The following is a 26,437-nucleotide window of genomic DNA, read 5'->3' as shown; positions in this document are numbered from 1 at the left end:
TTTGGCGGCCCAGGGTTTCCTGGTTCGGATCCTGGGCATGGACGTGGCACCACTCATCAGGCCATGCTGAGGTGGCGTCCCACATGCCACAACTAGAAGGATTAGCAACTAAAATATACAACTATGTACGGGACGGGGGTGGGAGTGGGGAGAAAAAGCAGGGAAAAAAATTGATGTGGCAAATGTAATGAGGAATTTGATAATTTGATTATTTTATGTACCACAGCAAGTAATAACATCTGTACGTAATCCTGTTTTTTAAAATGATTTTCTTTAATTTTCAGATTTATTTAGCAAATAAGAATAAATGTTACCCCTATTTTTCTTTTTTGGAATGGGAAGGGCCTGGAGGATTATATGATCATCACCTATCTTTATTTAAAGGTTTCATTATGTACTTTCAGCTGGTTTTTGATATGCTGGTTTTGCAAAAGCACAACACAGAGATGACCACTGCGGCTGGAGAAGCTTTCTACACATTGGTGTGCTTGCATCAGGTACCACACGTGTGTTTCTTCATGGGACTCTTCTTGTTCATTTAGCAGGGACATTGTTTAGACAGATGATGGACCAGTAATACTTCCAATTCTTAAAGAATCTGTGATTCAGTGCTTCAGTTCTGTTTCATTGAGGCCGTGTTTCTTCACTTCCTCAGTAGCTCTGACTTTATATTTTGTGTTTATTTGACAAGCTATCTCTCAGTTAATAAGCATTTATTTTCCCTTCTTTACCATTATGTGCCATCGTTTTCATTGATCACTGTCCTAAAGCTTATCCTGAAACGACCATGCTACGAACCAAGAATCAGACATGGAAGAGTAATGGAGCCATGGTTTCTGTCCTTGAGGAGCTCACAGTTTTGTAAGGGGAACAGGATGAATGAGACTGAGTACCCAGAGGCGTCTGCCTTCAGAAAGCATAGAAAACAGCAGTGTATTATTTCATATTACAGTGTGGAAATAGTGTATTGCTTCATATTATATTGTAGAAAACTGTGTAATTTTTTTGAGCCTTTAAAGACTCTGATGCACTCACTGATTTGGGGTTAATAGAACAGAAGAAAAGTTAATGCTGGCTCACCTGTCTCCCTTCCCCACTGCAGTAGAGGAGGTGCCCGTCAGCTGTGTGAGAAGACTCATGTTGAATCGTCAGCTGCCTGTTTCCCAGTCCCCCAGCTGCCCTGACCCCTGTGCGCATGTACACGTCCAGCAGTATCAAGTGATTGGCTAGAGAAGCTTTGCTTTTTTCAAATTTTAAGTATGAAGGCTGTAGCATTTGCTGTGACTGGTGCTCAGGATTTGATTTATTTTCCTTCTTTAAAAAGACAGCATCTTGGTGAGGTCTTCCATCCTACTTAAAGACTCCCTTTCAGCAGACTTCCTGCACCATCTGCACCCCAAGCTGAAGGTGTTGGGGGACTTCATGTCTTGCTCTCTTCTATAGATAGTACTTTCTGCAGATGGTGCCATTTCTCTGTCATTTGACTTCCTTGTTGTTTACTAGGGAAATAGGCTTCTTGTCCCCACATATATAAGCCATCATTCTGATTGCCTTTTTAAAAAACATATTCACTCATTGTAGAAAAGAGAGCAGGCACTTGGGATTGGGTAGTAGATCTTGCTGGTCTGGTCCCAGAGGCGCTACCATTTCTTGAAAGTAGGGAAATGATTTGAGTTGATAATTGTCCCCTGTGAGCAGGTCTGTCCCTTGGATAGGGCGATTAGGGCAGCCACCCTGGCTCTGTGCTTGTGGGTGGCGGGCAGGGGGGCCATGCCTTACTACTTTTTTCCATTTGGCTTCACTATTTTTGTCTGTCATGACATCCCAAGAAGCTAATGAAAAATAGTGACAGACCAGCTCTTTTTCAGGAGAGCTTATCTTAGAAAGTTGCCCTGGTTGAGTTTCCCTTAACCCCACACCCACTCCTCTGTACAAGGCTTTATTATGGAGGGCATTAAAAGTAAAAAAACTGCACATACACACACACGCGCCCCCCCCATTCCTGTGTTTGTTGTGCTCCTTCTGCCCTTGCTCCGAGAGCCACCAGGGACAGTGCTGGATTGGAGCTACATTTGCACATGCAGAGCGTCCTACTTCCACTTTGAGAAAGGACTGAAATACACTCCTCCCACTGTGCCACCTCCTCCCAAACAACTCCTGTCTGTATTTGTGGGGATCTGCTGTCTTCAGGACCCTGTCGACAAGTGTTTATATAAACCTCTGGGAAACTGCTGAAAGTCAGGTTGCAGACTTAGGTTATGTATAAAATGCAAAATAAATACGAATAATGTACTTTGAAAACAGAAGAGGCAACATGACAAAATTGGTAATCACATAGGATCTGGAGACAGACAGCCTTGGATTCTTGCTTTTTAAAGGCAGTGTGATCTTGGACATATTACGTAATCTCACTGTATGTAAGAACTTTTATCAGTAAAACAGGAATATAAACAATACCTACCTCATAGGATTGTTTATAAAAAATGAGTTATTAATGTGAAAGAGTGGAACTGTACCTAGAATCTAGTAAACTTTGAGCAAATGTTAACTATTAGAAAGAGCTGTTAGACCCTGCTTTTTAGAATCCCACGATCCAGGAGCTAATACAGTCTACTTATGTGATATTTGAGGAAGATAACGTGTTCTTATGTATACTTTATCTCTTCAATAGGCTGAATATTCTGAATTGGTTGAAACGTTACTCTCCAGTCAGCAAGACCCAGTTATTTACCAGAGATTAGCAGATGCCTTCAATAAGCTCACCGCAAGCAGCACTCCTCCCACGCTGGATCGGAAGCAGAAGGTGGCCTTCCTAAAGAGTTTAGAAGAATTTATGGCAAATGTCGGTGGTCTCCTTTGTGTAAAATAAACAACAAAACTTTATGCTTAATTAGATCCTTTCTGCAAAGTGCACTGAATTGCTGTAAGTTGACTTGAGTCTTGTCCTGCTCTCCAGTTCTTTGGCCATCTTGGATTCTGGAGAGCCTGAACGCTTGATGTGTAATGCCGTGGAACAGGAGAGGTCAACTTTGAATCAGCTTCTGCTGTTAGGTGTTAGCCACAATTTGTCAGATATGTCTTGTAGATTTTGAATGATGATTTAAAAATTTCAAAACGAAATTCCATATATGTGCAAACAGATATGGGCACCATGAAATACATATTCAGTGCCTTTTCCCCCTTTATCAAAACATTAGGTGGCTAGCCAAAGTTTAGAATTTTTGTTATTAAATATTAGATGGACATATGTTCGGCTGTGTTTCTCAAAATGATGTCCATGGAGCACCGGCATCGCTTGAGGAGCTGGTTGAAAAGATAGATTCTTAGGCCCAACTATAGACTGTCAGGGTCAGAGTTTCTGTTTGTTGGACCTGGGAGTCTTCATTTTAATAAGCTCCTCTCTCTGCCACCCCAAAAGTTTTGAATCATGCAAAAGACACTGAAAACTCTTAAGAGGTTTTGTGCTTTCAAATGTTTCCTCCCTTTGATGATTAGCTTTGTAATTCAGCAGGAGGAAAAACACTTCTTTTTAGCACACGCTCTCGCTTGCTTTCTTTCTTTCTTTTCTTTTCTTTTTTTTTTTTTTGAGGAAGATTAGCCCTGAGCTAACATCCACCACCAATCCTCCTCTTTTTGCTGAGGAAGATTAGCCGTGAGCTAACATCTGTGCCCATCTTCCTCTATTTTGTATGTGGGATGCCTGCCACAGCATGGCTTGATAAGTGGTGTGTAGGTCTGCACCAGGGATCAGAACTGCGAACCCCGGGCCTCCAAAGTGGAGCGCATGAACTTAACCGCTATACCACCAGGCCATCCCTCACTGTCTTTTTGTAACATCAGCCTGGTGTTGGAGGTTTCACATAATACAGGTCTTTAATCATACTCTGATGCCTGAACTTGAGGAGGAAAATACGTGTATATTTTTGTTGCGTAACAAGAAGTTTAGGAACCGTAGCCATTTCATTGCCTTAATTTTAAAAAGAAAATACAAAAAGGAGCAGATTTATGAAATCAAGTCTTGATGCTTCAGAGTTGGTTTAGGGTGTTAGCTGCTATGCCCTTCTGATCATGTATTTGTGTGGGTTTATGAGGGAAATGAAAGGCTCATTCATGTGTAGTCTAATTTTTTGAGTATGTTTCTATCCAGCCATGTAGCTGATGAGTAATAATCTACTCTGAATGGTTTGCTTAAGCAATAACTATTTTAAAGGATGTGAATTATTGATTCATACAGACTGTTATACATTGGGGCATTAGGGGCAATAATTATGCTAGAATGGGTATTATCCTCATTTCACAGGAGCCACGTAAATTTAATTTGAGATTAAAAAATTCACCTTAGGTCCTCTAGCTTGATTTTTCTAATCAGGATTTTTATACTGCTGCCATGCTCCCCTTAATTCTGTCTGCCAGCTTAAATTATGGAAATGAAAGTTAATTTATAAACCACAGGCACATGAAACTCTCCCCACTGCAATGTCAGCATCACCCAGCACAGTGACAGAGGACTCTGGTGCAGACGGACTCTGAAATTGTGCTTCCCATGGGTGGGCTTTCTCCTTCTGCTGTGTTCTTGACATCTGTAGGCTAACCTGTCCTTGAAAGTAGTGTTACTATCTGAATTGCGTGTAGCATATGCACCTTCACATATGATGCTGTTCAAAACTCTGTATAACTCTGTGCTATTAACAGTTATAGTTATCAAAACTGGAACATCAAAATTACATCCAACCTGCGCATGCGATGTTAGCCACAAGTGAATGCAAAGCCTAGAGACACAACTTTTTGAGGAACATTTCTCTGAATTTGATCACCATTCAGTTACAACTGTGGTGGAGCAGAAACATCTTAAAAGATAGCTAGGAAAAGACTGATAGTACCCTTCATGAAATATGCATATTGTTATATTTTTAAAAATACTTTGAACAATGCATTTATTTTTAGATTTCTTCTTTTTTTCCCTTAAAGAACTTGAAGTCATAGACAGCAGTGATCACTTTGTTTTGCATTGTTCTTGATGTTTTATATTTCCCAGCTCCATCATATTTTCTCAGTAGTAGTGAGCTATGCGTTTCTCTGTGTCATAAATATAGTCCCTGTGCCAAAGGGCGCTGAAACACACAACTGACTGGATAGGTCCACTGGCCATGACAAATCTGTAATCAAGTTATTATTAAAAATAACAATGAATAGGAAAGGAATGCCTTGGTAAATCAAAAGGCGTCTGTATTTAATAACTTTCATCTAAACAGAAATGTATTTGCTAAATTTGCTCAGATGCTATTACAAAACTTCAATTTCATTAGATCACTTTTAATTAAAACAAGATTTACTTTAGATTGGACCAAATAATACTTAAGATATCACCAAAATGTTGATTAGTGGCAAATTGGGGGGAAAAAGCTACCACCATTTTTTAGGTAATGGGGATGCCACTTAATTGTAACAGCTAAACTCTTTTCAGGGTGTTTGTGTGTATGTTTTCCTGATTGGATATTTGTTTAGTTTGGGTCTTTTGTTCAGTTGTCTTTAGCTTTGTTTATTGGCTTCTCATTTTTAGGGGGTTTTGTTTTAATGCTCTTGACCCAGTGGTTGTCAAGCATACTGGCTTAATTCTAGTAAATTGATTTTAACTATTAAAACTGACTATTAAGTTGTCAAAAGAATTTTAAAAACAAAAACATTATTTGTGCCCCTTTTTTATATATGTTAAAGGGACACTGGAGTATGATTTTTTAGAATTTTGTGTTTTATAAAATTTCTGTTGTTCATATATATAGTATCCTTTAACCTCTAGTTTTCAGTTCATTCTTTGTTTGCTTTTATCTTCCTTGGCCCATTTGTTTCCCAAGGCACAATCTCTACGGAGTCCCAAAGCACAATCACTAAGGATTTGTACTTTCACAATTCATATCCATGTAACAGCACCTGTAACTATATTCTTATAGCTCTGTTAAAAAGATTGGCTTGCTTTTATGGTCCTTCTGGATGGGTGGCTGCCTGGGTAGCTAAACTACTTATAACAGTATTTGACAATGTCCTTTTCAACACAGTTATTTGGGTCTTTCTGCCCTGCTGTCTCTTAATCTGTTGGAAGACAGTGGCATGTTAACATCACTGCATTGAGTTTTTGTCTGGTATAAAGTGTGACATCTTATGTAAAAAAACTTTGCAATTTTTTTCAAACTAATTTTAAGGATTTAGTCTTACTTCATTGTAAATCATGTATCTAATTATGTTATAGTACTCTGTTCAGCTGAGATGGTCTGTACTTTTTTTTGACAATTTTTATTTCAAAACCAAGCATCTTTGTAATTTCCCCCCAGTCAGCATTATTTAACACTCCCCTTACAGTCTTTGAACTTTCTCTTTTACCAAAACTGTCAAGTCTTTGTATTTCTATTATCACCGTATTTCCCATTTCTGTTAATACTTGTATGAACCCCTCAAGTATTGAGGAGAACTAGCTGTCAGTTTCAAGGATTTCAGGTTTGAGTGTCCTAGTATACAGTGTTGATTGAACCCTTAAAATGCTATTTTTGTCTATTACAATTTTACTTCTTTCTGTTTGCCACCCCTGTCGTTAAGAGGTGGCTGTTATTAGACCTTATAAGTTAGCTGTCTCTGACAGATAATTATGGTTATTGGTTCCTAAATAAAATATCAAACCCTTAAGACAGAAGGAACTTCAATACTTCTTAGGGTTTTTTTTTTTTTTTAAACCAGAGAATAAAGAAGTGTTTTGGATATGAGTTTTTCACATTATAATTTTCTGTAAATTCTTCTACAAAACAACATAGCTTGACTGAGGATATAATGTTTTAAATTATTTTAAAATGTAAGTGGATATTCTCTGACTTGGTAACTATGTTCTGGAAACACTGCATTTAAGAATTCTTTAAAAATTGATTTTCTAAAATTAAATAATGTCCAAATTAGGGTATATTGCTGAGCTCAAATTGATTTGAAGTGCCGTGGTTCGAGTTGAATTTTAAACATTTTAATTTACATGTAAGAAATGTGAAGTATTCCTGATGGATTATAATGGGAACCTATGACACAGTTAGCCAAAGAATATATTTGGTTCAGGTAAAGATATAAGCTGAATAATGGGCATCCATTCTCTTCTGAAGAGGACGGATGAAGTGATCTGTTTCTGGCCTCTAGCTCTCTGTATGTAAGTCTTTGTAAAACTGAAGGATTCTGAGGCAGCTTCGGTGGGGATTGGGAGGTGTAGCGTGCACTAATGTCAGTCTTAAGACTCCTGAGGCTCATACTGGTAGCAAACCATCTTTATGCACCTCATCCGCCGTGGTTTGCTCTTCACCTATTCCCAGGCCTTCCCAGCACTGGAGAGGTTCTGTTTGTTCCTTTTCAGACTCTATTCTTAGACCTCTTAGCTATTAGGAGCTGTCAGATATGTACTAATAGCTGATTTTCCTAGCCTGGAATTAAATACTGAATCTGCACTATGTACCTATTGGGATCTGACCTCAAGTGTGTTCTGAGCCCAGGTTTCCTGGTGTGGTGTCTTTTACCACATAAAATTATGACAAATTACAAATATTGGTATTGTGATTTGGTTCTCTGTACAAAGAAAAAAGCTCCATGCAGTGAGTTTGTGGTTTAATGGTCGCAAAATGTTAGCACTGCTACCATTCAGCACGTGTAAAATTTTTTAAATTTATAAATATTAAAATTTTAAACTTACACTAAGACTTTTCAGTTTTTTTAAGAGACCCAGGGACAAGTGTTACTGTTTAAATATTTACCTCTATTAACATTACTAATGAAGGTATAAAGTTGCATTTAATTTTTCAAAAGATGCTACAATATGATTTTAGGAAATAAATTAAGGCTATGTATTAAGCCAGTTACAAGCTGAATATCAAATTGATAAAATTTTATTTGTATTTTTTAAATCCATAAATTGGAGTTAAAGTGTGTCTTTTCACTAAATATTTTTATTACATTTTTGTTTTGATCATGTGTGATTTGTTCATGGGTATTTAGCTAGACTATTTTATGAAACTTATTGAAATGGTACTGGTTCTTTTACCATCATAGGATGATTGACACTGGGGACATTACACAGTTGTAAAATAATTTTAAATAAAAGATGTCAGGACATATCTGTATAGATAAAATAGAAATATTACCTTCCAGGAGAACACCCAATCCTAATAGAATGTCCAGGATTCAGAAAGAAAATCAAAGGTTTGTTTATATTCTCTAGTATTGAGCACATTTATTTTTATCTCAGCTCACAGTCTTAGAAACAATTTCAGAGTTATTAATTAAATCATTGGATTTGGGGCATATTGTAGTAAATCCATTTAGTAGTTTGGGTCATTCTTTTTGGCCTTTCAGGGAAGGTGGAAAATTACCATTCTGCTGTGTGTCAGACAGACTTTCACCCTTTACCTGCTCTTAAATCTTGTAAACATATGCAGTGAAAAGTTGAAATTTTAAGAAAGAAAATGCATTTTGAAAATATATTTATTTTAAACTTGATTTTGCTTTGGATATTCATTGATTTATAATGGTATCTCTTAGGTTATATTGAGATTTGATTCCACTCCAAGGATGGATAAAGAACAATTAGGTTATTTAAGAGGACTAAGTAGAGTGTGTGTTGAGTTTTTGTTTCTCCTCTTTTATTATTAAGGGTGGGACCTTAGGCACAGGCTAATCATTTGTCATTTGAGAGAGCCATAGATGATTTTAAAGGTCCCAAATATAAAAATCTGATATTGTTTTTTAAATAATGGTGCTCTCTGAAAACACAGTTGGCTTATATTGAATGCATTAATGAATGATGCCTTTGGTGCACGGATTAGATTATGAAACATTTTTGTTTTTACATGTAGGATCCCAGATTGGGTCTTGTGTGTTCTTTGTAATCTCAAATGGCAGTTCAATTTCCCTTCCTTCCTTCCTCCCTCCCTCCCTCCCTCCCTCCCTCCCTCCTCCCCTCCCCTTCTCCCCTTCCCTCCCCTCTCTCCTGTCTTCCTTTTCCTTCCTTCCCTTCCTTGCCTTCCCTTTCTTCCCTTTCTTTCATGAGGGTGAGGGTGATTGGCCCTGAGGTAATATCTATTGCCAATTGCCAATCTTCTCTTTTTTTGCTTGAGGAAGATGGTCCCTGAGCTAATATCTGTGCCAGTCTTCCTCTACTCTCCATGTGGGACGCCACCACAGCATGGCTTGATGAGCAGTGTGTAGGTCCATGCCTGGGATCTGAACCTGCCAAAGTGGAGCATGGAAACCCTACCACTAGGACACTGGGCTGGCCCTGGTTTGACTTTTTTTTTTTAGGAAGATTGGCCCTGACTGAACATCTGCTGCCAATCCTCCTCTTTTTGCTGAGGAAGATCAGCCCTGAGCTAACGTCTGTACCCATCTTTCTCTATTTTTTTTAATATGTGCGACCCCTTGATAAGTAGTGCCATGGGTCTGCACCTGGGATCCGAACCAGCGAACCCCTGGCTGCCGAAGCAGAGCATGAAAACTAAACTGACGGCACTGGGCTGGTGCTGCAGCGCCCCCCCCCCCCCCCGCCCCATTTTGACTTTCTTTTAAAACTAAGTGAAAGCAAATGGCATATTCATATGAAAACAATGAGAAAATCTTTTGCTTGAAAATTCCATAAAGTACTAATGGCAGCATACTTCTCTCAGTTCTAGGACATAAATCAACTTCCTGCTGAACTCTCTCTGTAAATTATTTTTAACATCTAGCATAAGAGTGAACCTGAGATAAGTCACTGATGCTTTCCAGAGTTCATAAATGAAAAACCTGGAGAGAGAGAGCTTAGAAAGGGATGTGCTAAGTATTTTTTTTCTTTGCTTGAGGAACATTGTCACTGAGCTAAGATCTGTGCCAGTCCTCCTCTGTTTTGTATGTGGGATGCCTTCACTGCATGGCTTGATGAGTGGTGCATAAGTCCACACCTAGGATACAAACCCATAAACCCCAGGCTGCCAAATAGGAGCGTGCGAACCCAACCACTACGCCACCAGGCCAGCTTCTGAGCTAAGTATTTTTATTCCCATGGTAGTTAGCAGTTTTCTTAAGTTTTGAGAGTGTTTGCTTCTGATTGCTTTGCCAGGTTAGTCTTCAAATATTCCTTTTATTAAGCCCAAGAGCTTAGGCTGCCAGTGTTCATTTGTACACCTGCTCACAACTGCACTGCCCCAGATGGTTTATTCTGAGGACTGAGCTGGCAGAGCTCTTTGAACTGGGGAGAGGCAGAGAAGCCCAGATTCAATTCCTAACTAAGCTACTTAGGGTTTACATTAATTTCCACACACCTGTCAACTCTTTTAGGACCATAAATGTTGTTGATTCTTCCCAAAGAAAAACTTTAGAACACAGTCATGGATAAAATATAGTAGTAGCTACTCAGTAAATTCCATCATATTTAAAGATTATTTCCAAGAACACCTTTGCTCCATTAGATAAATGTGTCCTAACACAAGCCCCATACCCAGTAGTCACTACTTGTTTTTAAGTACTGTGGTAACCTCGCGTCAGTGTAATGTGACTCCCGAGCCCATCCACACCGCCAGGTAGTATTGTGGTGGAGTTCCCTATATTGTTTACTGTGTCTTCCTTTTTAAATGAGAAAATTGGTCTATTTATAGTCAGTGGTGAACATGCTATTATTCCTACAACAACAAAAATACTAACAGTGATTCCCAAAGTGAATTTCATGCATCACTAATTCTTTATAACTTAGCTGTTATCAAATAAATTGGAGAAATAAAACAAGTTTCTTTACTGTGTGAGGTTAAAGCCTTTACTTTACTAACGCACATTGTGAAACTGAGATCTTTATCAGATTTTCCTCAGTTTATTGAATAGCTTCTCCTCAAAGCATCTTATGGGACTAGAAGTGTAGGGAACATCCTTTGCAACATGCTTACGTTACTTTGAGTAATTTGGTGATAAAGCACTTGAAGAATGGAAGAAAAACACCTGAATCTGTGTTCTTGTAATTATAGGTAATTACTAGTTCTTTTTTAAAAAGGAACACTGAGTTTAGCTTCATCTTTATCCTAAGAGATCTTTCCAGAGTTATCTCCATTTCTTTTATATACCATTTCTGAGGAGTAGAAAGATGAACAAACTCATTTCTGAGTACATAAATAGTTGGTGAACTGAAACTGATTTGAAAGCATCTTTCAAGTCCAGTTTAACTTGACAAGTAATTTTCAATGAGAATAAAATTGCCTTTGATATTTAATTTTTTATGACTTGCAAAAACCATTAAATTACAATGCAAATGTTTCACTAGGAAAATTTTAATCTTCATGTATTACTGTGACGCTGTCTGAGCAGTCAGCACTGTTGGTGGAGGTAAAACTATTTGAACTTCCTGACCTGTGTGGTCACTTTGAGTATAAAAACAACATATAGTAATACACATTACATGAAGATAACTGTTGCGTCTCATGTGCCATGAAAGCAATTGAAACTTTGAAAACTTAAAGAGATCTATTTCAAACCAAACAAATTTGCTTCTACATAAACTTTTCTGTTAAATTATAAGCCAAGGAAGTCTGCTATGTATAGAACACTACTTCTGTAAAAAATTACACTGTCATAAAAGTTGGTTATTGTTTCTTCGTTCATGTTATTGATCTGAGTTTGTTTTATATATTTTCTTTTCCTGCTCCTTTGCTAAGTTACACCTGATTTTGAAATATTTGGTTTAATAGACTTGTCAATTCAAAGCAGTCAAAGGAAAAATAAAACCTGTAGCTATAGATTTTGAAACAATATTTAAAATAGAAATTATGGTTCTCCCAAAGTTGTAAACGTGTCTTATGCACTACTGAATGGCATCATTTGACAGCTGAGAAATTCATTTATATCTTCACCTTATTTAAAGGATTTAAAGCTATTCAGCAGAATGTATAAAACTTAGCAAGATAATGAAATTGGTAAAGAAAATGACGGAAAGGAAGGTAGGAACATAATATAGATTGATTGCCTTGGGGAATGGAAGATAAATATATCACTTATGATTTGGTAGCTGCCAAGCTGGAAGGGTACCTTACTTTTTATAAGTGCCTGTTAGGTGTCAGGTACTTTGCTAAGTGTTTTAATATACATGTTGATGAATGCACTCAACACTTTGAAGGCTCTGAAAGATTAACTGCAAGTCTGCTGACCAAAAGTATCCCCCATTTTGAATCGTTTTCATAGAGAATGTTGTTGCCTCAATTGGATTATTGGCCAATTTAGTAGCTGGTCTTATTTCAGCATGAAGACAGCTGTCTACATCACCTGTTCACCCGTCACATCTTGCACTCATTTACATCTCTTGCATTCTTTGCAGCTAGTCCCAAAATGAAAAATGCATATAGCTAGACATATTAACCACGTTAAGTTTGGGAAGGCAAATCATATTGAGGAGGATGTCTGATTAAAGTGCAGAGTTTAAAGGATTTTTTTCTAATCCTATCACTATTATGAAGCCTCAATTTAATGTCTTAATTTCTCTATTATAAGACTGAGGAGACGAGACAGACGAAACCTTGATTAATGTTTGTGAAAGGTACATCTACGCGAAAGTGCAAAATAGGTTTCTTGGAATGCGTTTAGCTTGAAGGGAATCTAATTAAAACCTTAAATATGTTTTCATTGCCATCATTCTTGGAGACAACTGATAAGATAGAGAAGCTGAGGGAACGGTTCCCAGCCCCCCCGGCCCTTGCGGCGCCTCTGCGCGGGACCGACGCCTCCGGGCACCTGCGTCCCCAGCCTTGGAGCGCCCTCGGCGGGAAGGTGTGCGCGTGCGCGCAGGCTGCGCGGCCCGGCCCCGCCCCCTGCTCGCGGGGCGCTCCCGGGCGACTGCGCACGCGTGGCGGGTGAGTGGCCTTGCTGGCGCGTGGGAGCGGGTGGTCTGCGAGCCCCTCCGCGGCCTGGCGCCGGTGGTGCGTGTGTGCCCGTTTCCCGCCCTTTCTCCACAGCAGCGAGGGGGAAGGGGCTCAGCCAGGGGCTCCAGGCCGCGGCTGGCGAGCTGCAGTGAGCCGAGAGGGGGCCCGGCCCGGCGAGGCCGTCCCTGGGCCGGGGTTCGCGCGGGGCGGCGGGCGGGGTGGGCGCGGGGCCGCCTCGGCGGGAGGGGCCCGACGGAAGGCGTCCCGGCGGGGGCTGCGCGCGCGCGGGGCTGCGGGTCACGGCCCTCGGCGCCTAGTACGTTATCTGAATTTCAGTGGAGGTAAACTTTACCTCTGTTTTTTAAAGGTAATTTTAGAAATAACGGGATAAATAGAATTTGGGGAAGGGAAAGATAAGCATTTTAGGTGAAGGTAACTACTTATGCAAAGACGAAAATAGAAGATGACAGCCCTTTTCTGACGGTGGAGCGCGTTCGGGGTGGAATGGCGCAGCGATGTGCACCCAGGGTTTCGGCGCCGTCTAGGCCGCCCTGCGTTCCCGGACCGAGGCTCCCAAGCCGGGCCGGGCGTCCCCTCTCCCCCAGGTCACGGGCAGTCTGGGGAGCCTGGGTTAACGCTCTGTCTACTGGGCCCCGCTGCCTCCCCCACATTACTTGCAGAAGGCGGGGTGATACTGTTGGGATTTATACACTGGGGGAGGGAGCGTCTTGTGTTAAGTGAATTTGATATATGGAAATTGAAGAATTTTATACTTTGAAATGCGATTGGATTTACATATAACTTTCTAAGGTTACATTGGTTACATCGAGTTAAGCGCTCGAAAGGAACAGGGTGTGACCGCGGCTGCTCGGAGCCTGCTGCTCCCTGCCGACCCCGCGCGTCCCTGCGTCCAGCCCCCTGCTCCGCCTGCCTTCTGGAGTCCTCGCGGCTCAGCCTTCCTCTCCCTCGAGGCCGGGCTCCCTGCCTGCGCCTGTCTCCTCTACCGCCACGTGCTCACTCTCGTCCCCTGGCGCCGAACCGGGCTTCTCCAGCAGCGCCCACCGCATCATCACGGTTGTCTGTCTGCGTGTCCTTCTGTCTAGAGCAGGGTTTCTCAACCGTAGCACTATTGACCTTTGGGGCCAGATAGTTCTTTGTTGTGGACAGTTGTCCTGGAAACTGGCCTCTACTCCATAAATGCCAGTAGCACCCTCCCCAGTTATGACAACCAAGAACGTCTCCAGACACTGCCCAATGTTCTGGGGGTGGGATCTTCGCTGGCTGCGGGGAGAGCCGCTGATCTAGAGACGAGCCGCGTGCGCTGATCTAGAGACGAGCCGCGTGCGGCTGAGCAGCAGTTTCACAATCATGTAACAGCACTCCCCAACTCTTTTGGTCTTGAAAATCTCTTTCACAGCAATCTCACAAACCCACTTAGAAAATTTTTAAATAATGCAGTGCTAAAGATATGATAAAATAGTGACTTAAGTAAAAACACTAGTATGTTAAAACTAAAGTTCATTTAATTGTCTTTAGTAATGTTTATTATATAAACACATTTCAATTTTTCCCACTTAAGAAGTGATACACTCAAACCCACTTTAATACTGTAGGAAACATTCTGTGCTAAAATTGCAGCCCCCTGCACTGTCTACTTGTTCCTCCATTGATCTTATCATCTCCAACATATGTTTTATTTCTGTTTATAATCTCTCTGCCTCACTAGAATGTAACCTCCAAGAGGACAGGGACTTTGATTGCCTTTGCTAAGGACAAGGTGCTGCCTCAATAAATGGTTAGCAAATGAATGGATCTGATCAGCTTTAAAAATAAGCTTTCTGGCCTCTGGGTGGTGCAGAGGTGAAGTTTGTATGTTCCGCTTGGGCAGCCTGGAGTTTTCCAGTTTGGATCCCGAAAAAAATAAATAAACTTATTTTGGGATGAAATTTGTACTAAAATATAGATTGAAATTTAATTGCCTTTTACAACTATGAAAATAGTTTGCTTAAACTGCTCTTTGGAATTCTTTGTTTTGTACTTAAAGTCAGCTGGACTTTTTTATGGTTTTCTTTCTTTCTTTTTTTTTTTTTTTGAGGAAGATTAGCCCTGAGCTAACATCTGCCACCAATCTTCCTCTTCTTTGCTGAGGAAGACTGGCCCTGAGTTAACATCCATGCCTATCTTCCTCTATTTTATGTGTGGGACATCTGCCACAGTGTGGTTCGACAAGCGGCGCACAGGTCCGCACCTGGGGTCTGAACTGGCAAACCCTGGGCCGCTGAAGCAGAACATGCGAACTTAACCACTGTGCCACCAGGCTAGCCCCTTTTTATCGTTTTCATGTTTTGTTTATAAATGATTAGCTAACAGGTTTTAAGCTGCAGTTTCAAAGCCCTTTTCCACAGATGCAGCTGTGGAAAGTGTTTAGTATTAATAAATATGAATTCAAATATTCCTGTCTATATCGAGGATATACACATGTATAGATATGTGTGTGCCTATATGAATGCATATGGACACACACACGTATGTGTATACATACATACACGTACTTTTCTTTGTCCTTCGACTCTTCTAGGCAGTATTGTGGAGCAGCTTTGATTGGGCACTGGTTGTATGCTTCAACTCTGCCAGGAGACACTGGGTTTTCCTTGTTGCCTGATTCTCTTCCTGAATGAAAGAGACTCAATCCTGAAATACCAAACCAAAATGAAACCTTTTAGTAGTTTGCAGATCAGTTTGCTGTGTTCTCTCGGTCTTAGCTCAGCCTGCACAGACGCTAATCTTTGGAATTTCCACTTGGAAGTTCTCCAGCCTGATAGTTCCTGGTATACTTTCCTAAAAATGTATTCTTTGTGCTTATTGCCGTAAACTAAAATTACTCATTTCAGGCCTTCATAGCATTCCTCGGGAAGACTGCTACAGACACCTCTCTGTTGATTTGGTAATTTTTATTCTAAATTATAACCTCAAAAGTAAATAATTCATCCTGCTTTTGATTTTTATACAACTATAGAACCAAACCCTTTCTCAAATTAAATATAAACGAAACTATCAAACAATTAAAGTCAGATTATCAGTTCAATGAGAACGTTGTTTTATTGCTGTGTTAGTAGGCAGTTCTTTTGAGATTACTCCTAGTTTACCTTGAACTGTTAATGAATCAGTTCTTTTACTACTCAGTGTAAGTGCTGTTTCCTCTACCTTGAATGCTCCTTCTCCTTTCTTTGCCTTGTTATTCTTTAACCGTCAGTTTAAATAACACTTCTTGAGGGAAACATTCCCTAATAGCCAGAACCTTATGTCTATCTAACCCAATCTAATTACCCAGTTAACACCTCACTGCTGTTCACTCTAGTAACATTTGTTCCCAATATTTTTATTGTGGTGATCTACACATAACATAAAATTTACCATCTTACCCCCTTTTAAGTGTACAGTTCAGTAGCTGTAAGTACATACACACCGTTGTGCAACCATCACCACCGTCCATCTCCAGAACTCTTTTCGTCTTGTAAAACAAACTCTACGCACATTAAGCAACTCCCTGTTCCTCCCCGCCCCCAGCCCCTGGCAACCCCATTCCACTTTCCGTCTCTGTGAATTTGACTACTCTAGGTACCTCATATAAGTAGAATCATACAGTATTTGTCTTTTGTGACTGGCTTATATCACTTAGCATGACATCTTCAAGATTCATCCATGGTGTGTGTAGCATACGCCAAAATTTCCTTCCTATTTAATGCTGAATAATATTCCTTTGTGTGTATATCCATTCATCTGTTGATGGACACTTGAGTATTAGTCTCTTGAATCATGCAGAAAACAAAAAGTAGAATTACAAATCAAAGTTACAATAATACTGGCTTTTATAATCATCTATATATTTACCTTTACTGACATCTTTATTTCTTCATACGGCTTTGAGTCACTGTCTAGTTTCCTTTCATTTCAACCTCAAGGACACACTTTACCGTTTCTTGCAGGGCATGTCTATTGGTAACAAACTCCTTCAGCTTTTGTTTATTTGGGAATGTCTTGATTTCTCCCTCACTTTTGAAAGACATTTTTGCTGAATGTAAGATTTTTGGTGGTTCTTTTTGTTTCTTTCAACACTTTGCATATTTCAGTCCATTGCCTTCTGGCCTCCAAAGTTCCCAGTGAGAAATCTGATAATCTTATTCGTGATGCCTTATACTTGACAAGTTACCTCTCTTGGTGCTTTTAAGATTCTGTCTTTTGGCTTTCGATATTTTGATTACAGTGTGCATCACTGTGGCTGTCTTTGAGTTCATCCTACTAAGAGTTCATTAAGCTTCTTAGATGTTTATATTAGTGTCTTTCACCTAATTTGGCAAGTGTTCAGCCATTATTTCTTCAAATAATCTCTCTGTCCCTTTCCCTTTCTTCTCTTTCTGGGACTCCCACAATGTGTGTGTTGGCCCACTTGATGGTGTCCCCCAGGTCCCTTAGGCTCTGTTCACTTTTCTTCAGTTTTTTTTCTTTCTTTCCTCAACTCGACAATTCCACTTATTTGTTTATTTAGAGATTGGCACCTGAGCTAACAACTGTTGCCAATCTTTTTTTTTTTCTGCTTTTTCTCCCCAAATCCCCCCAGTACATAGTTGTATATTTTAGTTGAGGGTCTTTCTAGTTGTGGCATGTGGGACACCGCCTCAACATGGCCTGATGAGCAGTGCCATGTCCACGCCCAGGATTTGAACTGGTGAAACCCTGGGCTGCTGAAGCGGAGCAAACGAACTTAACCACTCAGCCACAGGGCTGGCCCCCAATTCCACTTATTTTATCTCCAAGTTTGCTCATTCTAATGCCTGCTCCAATCGGCTTTTGAATCCCTCTAGTGAATTTTTCATTTTAGTTATTGTAATATTCAGCTCCAGAATTTCCTTTTGGTTTCTTTTTATGTTTTCTGTCTCTACTGATATTTCCATTTTGTTCATATATCATTTTCTTAACTTTTTCCACATATTCCTTTAGTTCTTTTAGCATCTTTAAGACAGTTGTTTTAAAGTCTTTGTCTAGTAGGTCTGCCATCTGATCTTTCTCAGGGATGGTTTCTGTTGATTTACTTTTTTCTTTGAATGGGCCATACTTTCCTGTTTCTTTGTATGTCTTGTGATTTTTTGTTGTTGTTGAAAACTGGATATTTGAATCTAATAATGTAGTAGTAGTAACTGGAAATCAGATTCTCCCCCTTCCCCAGAATTTTCTGTTTTTTGTTATTGTTTTATTTATTATTTTTGGGTTTTTGATTGTTCTAGGCTGTCTCTGTGCTGAGGATCAGCCTGAGGTGTAAACTTAAGGTCTTCTCAGGTCTTTTCTGAGCCCACACCTGTTCCTGGGCATACATGTGACTTTCTAAATTTCCCCATATATGTGGTTGCTTTTTCTAATGGTGTAGTCCTTAAATGTCTGGCTCTCAAGAGGGGAAAAAGAGAAAAATGAAAGGGGTAAAAACGTGCTGGCCCTTTAGCTCCGCCTCAGAATTGCTTCAGCTGTGGGGGAAATGCTCACAACAATGGGAGCCTTGCAATAATGGCTGCCTGGCTCAGTGTCTGTTCCTCCACGATCAGAAGTGGTAACTGGTGATCGGAACACAGAGCCCCGATATTTGAAGGACAGAGTCCTTATTGCCTATCTTTGCTCCCACAAATTGCATACAAGCTGCTCCTGGAACTGTTGAAACTGTGTTCTTAGATTTTGTATTTGTCTGTTTGGCATGCATTATTACAGGGCCAAACTAACGGCCAAAGATGTTTCCATCTTCCCTGCAAGCCAAGGAACCTTGCAACCACAAACCATAGAATGTGTATTTTCACTTCCTGCCCAGTAGGGGACATCCCTTTTCTTTCTACTAACCCAGCAATGAGGGCATAGTCCCAGTTCTCTCTCTTTCTCTCTGCTTCCTTGTGCCTGCATGTGACACATTTCATGTGGCCCTTCATGGTACACTGCCTGTCATTTCAAGGGAACTGTGAATAACGTTAAACTTTTCTTTCAATGGCATTGAACTCTGCATGTCCTCACTCAGTCAGCTCTATCAATTAAGACCTGAGCACAAAACAGGAACATGTGCAAAGCTTCCTGACACAGGAATGAGGAGTAGGGGACGGGTGGCCACTGCCATGCTAAGTGCCAAAACTGACTGAAATTAACCACAGTTTAAGTCTTCTCCTGGAAGTTGCAAGCCTTTGAATAGACTCTAGAGTTCCAAAATAGTCACATCAGACAGATGGCGCCACTGCCGTTATCTGCGTATGGAGACAGTCCTCCCAGAGTCCTCTAATAGCTTTTATATATACTCTCTTTCGCCATCCATTCCCATGAATACCATTTGGATGTTTGCACCCTCCAGAACTGTCTCACCTCTTTCTGATCACTTTATTTTGAGGCTATAAAATGATGGATTTACTACCTGGTGGTTTCACTGAATTATTGCCTACAATTGATAGAGTGATGACTACATTTCATCAAATCTGGGACACCATGGATTGTAAGAACGTACCATCGCTTTGAGAAAACATGCTACACACCATTATTTTAAAGTCACGTCCTGATTTCATAGTTGTTAAAATGAGGAAAATATGTATATATCTTAAGTCTGTGAATATAATAGTTGTGATGAGTCATGCTTAAGTTTCCTATCACACTTCATGTTATTCCCTTGAAATTATTGATTTCCTATGGTCCAGATTCACTCATTCACTTTTCTGCCAATTCACTGTAAAGTGGACAGTCATTATGACAGTACTAAAGTATCCTGTTTAGTAGTTATCATGGATACCATATTGTTAATGATATGCTGCAACTTCATACAGTAATGATAGGTAATATTTGTTTTCCTACTGTGTGCCAAGGACTATTAGGCACTTTATAGCTGGTAACCCGTTTAACTCACAATAACCCTATTAAGTAGGTGTTAATATCTCCATTTGATAGATGAGAAATTTGAGGCACAAAGCAGCGAAAAACTTGCTCAAAGCTGTGCAGGCAGTAGGTGCCAGAGCCCTGATTTAAATCTAAGTAAGTTGGCCCCAGAGTCCATACTCCTAATACTGTATCATCCAGCACAATGGCATCCAGATTGGAAAGGAAGAAATAAAACTATCCCTCTTTACAGACACATGACTTCTCAGTAGAACATCTGAAGGAATACATAAAGAAGCTCCTAGAACTAATCTGAGTGAGTTCCTCATGCTTACAGGAGAGATCAAAACATAAAAGTTAGTCATATAGGGGCCAGTCCTGGGGCATAGTGGTAAAGTTCACATGGTCCGCTTCAGTGTCCCGGGTTTTGCAGGTTCGGATCTCAGGCACAGACCTAGCGCTGCTCATCAAGCCATGCTGTGGCAGCATCCCATATAAAATAGAGGAAGACTGGCACAGATGTTAACTCAGCAAATATCTTCCTCACGCAAAAAGAGGAAGATTGGCAACAGATGTTAGCTCAGGGCCAATCTTCCTCACACACACACAAAAAATCAGTGCTATTTCTAAATATTAGCATTTAATACATTGAAACTGAAATTTAAAACAATTTACAATCCCTTTCCCAAAATTAAATAGTTAGGTATAAATCTAGCAAAACATGTCCAGAAACTGTATGCTGAAATTTTTAAAAGGCTGATAAAATAAATCAAAGAACTAACTAAATGGAGAGATGTACCCTATTTCGCGGATTGGAAGACTTCACATAGCAAAGATGTCAGTTCTCCCCAAATTGATATACAGATTTAACACGATTCCTATGAAATTCCCAGCCATGTTTTTTGAAATTGTAGGCAAGCTTATGCTAAAATGTGTGTGGAAAGGCAAAAGAACTAGACTACCTAAAATAATTCTGAGTGAAGAGTAACATAGAAAGACTCATGCTCCCTGATTTTAAGAATTAATGTATAGCCACAGGTATCAAGATAGCATGGTGATGTCAGAGAGAGAAGATGCGCAGATCGATTGGAAAGAACAGAAAACCCAGAAATAGACCCACACAAATATGCCCAGCTGATTTTTGACAAAAGCAAAAAAGCAATTTTTAAAATACCCCTTTCAACAAACGGTGCTACAACTATCGGACATCCAGAGACTACCGGCCCTGCCCCTCGCCCAGCAAAGAGCCTGGCCTCATGTGAAAAGTAATTATTTCAAAGTGGATCAGAGATTTAAATGTACAACTATAAGACTGCTAGAAGTTTTACACAGAAATTCTTTGGGACTTGGGGCCTGGCAAATCTTTCTTATACGTGGCACCAAAAGCAAGACCTGTAAAAGAAAACATTGATATATTTGATTTCACTATAATTAAAGACTTTTGTTCTGTAAGAGACCCTGTGAAGAGGATGAAAAACAAGCTAAATACTGGAAGATGATATTTTCAAGCTACCTATCTGACAAAGGACTTGTATGCAGAATATATGTAAAATTGCATAAAGAACTCTCAAAACTCCACAGTAAAAACACAGTCCAGTAAGAGTATGACCAAAAAAACATGAGCAGATATTTCACCAGAGTATATGGATAGCACATAAGCATATGAAAGGATGTTCGACATCATTAAGTATTCAGGAAATGTAAATTGAAACTACCATGAGCTAGCACTATACACCCATTGAAATGGCAGAAATAACAAATACCAAATCCTGGGGGAGATGCAAAGAAACTGAATCTGTGATGCACTGCTGGTGGGAATGTAAAATGTTACAGCCATGCTGGAGAAAGTTTTGGCAGTTTCTCAAAAAACATTGAACTATTCACAAAAGACCACATATTATATGATTCCATCTGTATGAAACGTGGAATAATCAAATGTATAGAGACAGAAAGTAGATTAGTGGTTACCTAGGGCTGAGTTTGTGTGGAGAAGTTGAGATTAATTGCTAATGGGTATGGGGTTTCCTTTGGGAGTGATGAAAATGTTCTAAAATTTGTGGTAGGGGCTGGCCTCATGGCCTAGTGGTTAAGTGTGGTGCACTCTGCTTTGGTGGCCTGAGTTCAGTTCCTGGGCACAGACCTACACCACTCATCGGCAGCCATGCCATGGCGGTGACCCACATACAAAATAGAGGAAGATTGGCACAGATGTTAGCTCAGAGCAAATCTTCCTCAGCAAAAAAATTAAGTAAAATAAAATTTGTGGTAATGGTTGCTCTGAATGTACTATAAGCCATTGAATTATACATTTTAAATGGACAGATTTTATAGTAATTAAATATTAATAAAGCTGTTTTAAAAATTACACAGATTGCTTAAATATTTCTAAAATAATCTGCAGTATTACAAAGAGAACTCCAACCTCTCTGGCCACAGTGAACTTCATATTTCAGGAATTCAGTTCTTAATTTGATGAGAACATATTTTATAATTCACCATTATGAAATAAATCATTTTGATGTTCTCAAAATAAACTTAGTCTTACCATACAATCCTGCATCCTACTCCTGGACATTTATCCCCGAGAAATGAAAATGTGTGTCCACACAGAGACCTGTACCTGAATGTTCATAGCAGCTCCTTTTATAATAGCCTAAAATTGGGAACAATCCAGATGTCTTCTAGTGGGTGAGTGGTTAAACAAAGTGTGGCCATACCATGGATTACTGCTCAGCAGTAGAAAGGAGTGAGCTTTTTAAAAAGGGTGAATCTCCAAAAGGAGTGAACTGTTGGTATACACCACAACTCAGATGAACCTCAGTCTCAGGGGCATTATACTGAGTAGGAAAAGTCAATCAAAGGTTATGCAATATGTGATTCCATTTATAAAAAATTCTTGATGTAATAAAATTCTCGAAATGGACAACAGATTAGTGCTTTCTGGGAGTTAGGAATGGAGGCAGGGAAGGGTAGACGGGGTATGACTCTGAAGGGATGTCCAGCAAACCTCTGTGGTGCTGCAACTTTTATGTGTCTTGCCTGTTGCAGTGGTTCCACAAATCTATACATGTATTAGCCCTATATAGAACCACACACACACAAATGAGTGTGTAAAATGGGTGAACTCTGAATGAGGTCTATAGATTGTACCATTGTCAGTTTCCTGATTTTGTAAAATATGTAAGATGTTACCTTTGGGGGAAAACAGGTGAAGGATACATGGACCTCTTTGTATTATTTTTTCAACTTCCTGTGAGTCTATAACTATTTCAAAATAAAAAGCTTAGGAATGAGAATTGGGTCAGAAAGGAAGAATGTTCTTATGTCCAGATTGTCAAATTCCTGTCCAGAAGGAGATTATGCCAATTTAAATTGTTACCCACATTAGAGAGCATACCAATATCACTACATTCGCATCAGCATTGCCACTTTTTTTTTTTGTAAAGATTGGTACCTGAGCTAACATCTGTTGCCAATCTTTCCTCCTACCCCTACCCCTCCCCCTCTTCCGCCTCCTCCTCCTCCCCCCTTCCCCTCCCCCAGTACATGGTTGTATATTCAAGTTGTAGGCCCTTCTAGTTCTGCTATGTGGGACGCCGCCTCAGCATGGCTTGATGATCGGTGCCATGTCCGCCCCCAGGATCCGAACCAGTGAAACCCTGAGCTGCTGAAGCAGAGCACACGAACTTGACCACTCGGCCACAGGGCTGGCCCCTGCATTGCCATTCTTTTGGTTTACTTGTGTCGTTTGTCTGCTTTTGTTTTGCCCATCTGTTTCCCATGCTGAGGATCCATAAGCTAGCCAAAATACTGATAAATGGTTTAGTGCCGTGTTTGATGTATATATAATTAAACCTTTATTAATCCAGGAAAAAAATGTAAAACCTTCATGCAGATGTTCATAGTAGCTTCATTCATAATAGCCAAGAACTGGAAATAATCCTAATATCATTCAATGAATAAATGTTTAAATAAATTTTAGAACCAGCATGTCAATTTCTCTTTTTAAATAAATAAATAACTCTGCTTGAGATTATGTTGAATCTATTGATCAGTTTCGGGAGAACTGACACCTTAATAATACTGATTCTTCCAATTCATGATCATAGTATAGCTCTGTTTTTATTTAGGTCTTCTCTCATTTCTTTCAGCAATGCTTTATCGTTTTTAGTATAGAATCTTACAAAATCTTCGTTAAATATATTCCTAAGTATTTTTTACACTATTTATGTAAAATTGCCTTTAAATTTTATTTCCATTTATTTGCTGCTAGAATGCAGAAGTGCAATTTATTTTTCTGTATTGATCTTGTGCTCTGAAACTTTGATAATCTCACTTATAAGTTCTAGTAGTTTTTGTCGTTGGGGTCAGTGATGCTGCCTTAAAATTTTTTTAAAGTAAACTTTATTTTAGAATAGTTTAGATTTACAGAAAAATTGCAAAGATAGTACAGTGAGTTCCTATATACCTATACCCAGTTTCCCTATTATTAACATTTTGTGTTAATGTGGTACATTTGTCACAATGAATGAAACAACATTGATACATTATTATTAACCAAAGTCCATACTTTATTCACATCTCCTTAGTTTTCCCCTAATATCCCTTTTCTTTCCTGATCCTGTCTAGGACACTACATCACATTTAATCACATGTCTCCTTAGGCTCCTCTGGGCTTGGCAGCTTCTCAGATTTTCCTTGTTTTTGATGCCCTGTCAGTTTTCATAATTACTGGTCAGGTATTTTGTAGAATGTCTCTTCGTTAGGGATTGTCCAATTTTTTGTCCTGATTGCACTGGGATCATGAGGTTTTGGGGAGGAAGAACATAAAGGTGAAGTGCCATTCTCATCACAACATATCAAGGATCCGTGTTGTTGATATGACTTATCTCCATTCATGCTGACCTTGATCACCTGGATGAGGGTAGTGTTTCCTTAGGATTTTCTCTGTGAATAATCATGGCTACAAATAGGGACATTTCTTCCTTTCCAATCTTTATGCTTGCTTGCTCTTTTTTTTTGGCCTTTTTGCATTATCTGGAAAGGCCAGGACAATGTTAAATAAACGTGGTGAGATAGGATATCATTCCTGGTTCCTGAGCTTAGAGAGAAAGCCTTCCGTGTTTCACTACTAAGTAAAATATGAACTTTATATGTTTTGTAGATACCCTTTCTCAGACTCAAGTTCTCTTCTGTACCTAGTTTGCTAGTTTTTAACATGAATGGATGTCAAATTTTGTCAAATGCTTTTGTAGTATCCATACAAATGATCATATGGCTTTTCTCTTTTATACGATTAAACCAGAGGTCAGCAAATTTTTTCTGTTAAGGGCTGAATAGTAAATATTTTAGGCTTATCATAAAAGCAGTTGTACACAATATGATGTGGCCTACAGGCCGTAGTTTCCTGTGACTAAGATTCTCTGCTTGACCACACTTTAGTCAGGCTCCTGAACCTTCTCTAGGCCCATCTGTGCATGTCCCTGTAAAATCCAGTTTTAGCAAGAACCCTGCTGAGTCATTTGAAGCAGAACCCCCACTCTCACTGTCTGAGCCGGTTCTCCCTCCTCTGCGCCCCCGAGGGGTGTCTGATCACCTGGCCTGTCTTCAGAAAGAATCTTGTTGATTCAGTTTAGCCAGAATCCCCCTTACTCCGTGTTTTCTCATAGTAATTTTCCATCCACTGACTCCCCTTACTCCTTGGCTGTAAATTACCAATCGTCCAGGCTGTATTTTGAATTGAGCCCAGTCTATACTGAAGTCTCTTTTCCTGTATTGCAATAGTCCTAATAAAATCTCTTTTTACAGCTTTAACTACTGTTCAGCTCTGGGTATTTTTTGATACTTGACCCCTGTATTAAATCATCCTTATAGTCTTGAGATAAACCAAACTTGGTCAAAATGTATTATCCTTTTTATATATTGTTGGGTTCAATTTGCTAATATAATGTAAAGAATTTTTGCTTCTGGGCCCGCCTGTGGCACAGCAGTTAAGTTGGCACATTCCACTTTGGCAGCCCACGGTTTGCTAGTTTGGATCCTGGGCGTGGACATGGCACCGCTCATCAGGCCATGCTGGGGCAGGTGGCACCCCACATGCCACAGCTAGAGGGACCCACAGCTGAAAATATACAACTATGTACCGGGGGGCTTTGGGGAGTAAAAGGAAAAATAAAATCTTTAAAAAAAAATATCTGGAGGCAAATAAAAATTATGACATACCATACCAACTCATGGGATGCAGCAAAAGCTGTATTAAGAGGGAAATTCATTGCATGGGGCTGGCCTGGTGACGCAGTTAAGTGCACACATTGCACTTTGGCAGCCCAGAGTTCGCCGGTTCGGATACCGGGTGTGGACGTGGCACTGCTTGACACGCCGTGCTGTGGTAGGCGTCCCACATATAAAGTAGAGGAACACGGGCACAGATGTTAGCTCAAGGCCAGTTTTCCTCAGCAAAAAGAAGAGGATTGGCAGCAGTTAGCTCAGGGCTAATCTTCCTCAAAAAAAAAAAAAAAAAAGAGGGAAATTCATTGCAATACAGGCACACCTTAACAACAGGAAAAATCCCAAATTAGCAATTTCAAATTACACCTAACTGAATTATAAAAAGAATAGACAAAGCCCAAAGTCTGCAGAAGGAGAGAAATAATAAAAATCAGCAG

General features: G+C 39.8%; 2 protein-coding genes across 11 annotated transcripts in view; both read left to right on the top strand.

The window, feature by feature from the left end:
- Positions 1–7,710, top strand: part of XPO4 (exportin 4) — a 125,824-nt gene extending 118,114 nt beyond the window's left edge. For all 3 annotated transcript variants that reach the window (XM_070239450.1, XM_070239452.1, XM_070239451.1), the window contains 2 exons: positions 405–497; positions 2,672–7,710. In XM_070239450.1, coding sequence (XP_070095551.1) covers positions 405–497; positions 2,672–2,869 — 291 coding nt within the window. In that variant the 3' untranslated portion in view covers positions 2,870–7,710. The remainder of the gene's footprint in view (positions 1–404; positions 498–2,671) is intronic.
- Positions 7,711–12,662: 4,952 nt separating this feature from the next.
- EEF1AKMT1 (EEF1A lysine methyltransferase 1) overlaps positions 12,663–26,437 on the top strand; it is a 34,783-nt gene continuing 21,008 nt past the window's right edge. For 2 of the 8 annotated variants that reach the window (XM_070239454.1, XM_023621364.2), the window contains exon 1: positions 12,663–12,875. The gene's annotated coding sequence lies outside the window, so the exon portion shown is untranslated. Of the gene's footprint in view, positions 12,876–13,112; positions 13,252–26,437 lie in introns of those variants that run through there. The other 6 variants (XM_005601087.4, XM_070239456.1, XM_023621363.2 and 3 more) reach the window with 4 other exon arrangements.

The sequence above is a fragment of the Equus caballus genome, chromosome 17 (genome assembly GCF_041296265.1).
Source record: "Equus caballus isolate H_3958 breed thoroughbred chromosome 17, TB-T2T, whole genome shotgun sequence".
Lineage (NCBI taxonomy): Eukaryota > Metazoa > Chordata > Mammalia > Perissodactyla > Equidae > Equus > Equus caballus.
This window is presented reverse-complemented; position numbering and strand designations above follow the sequence as displayed.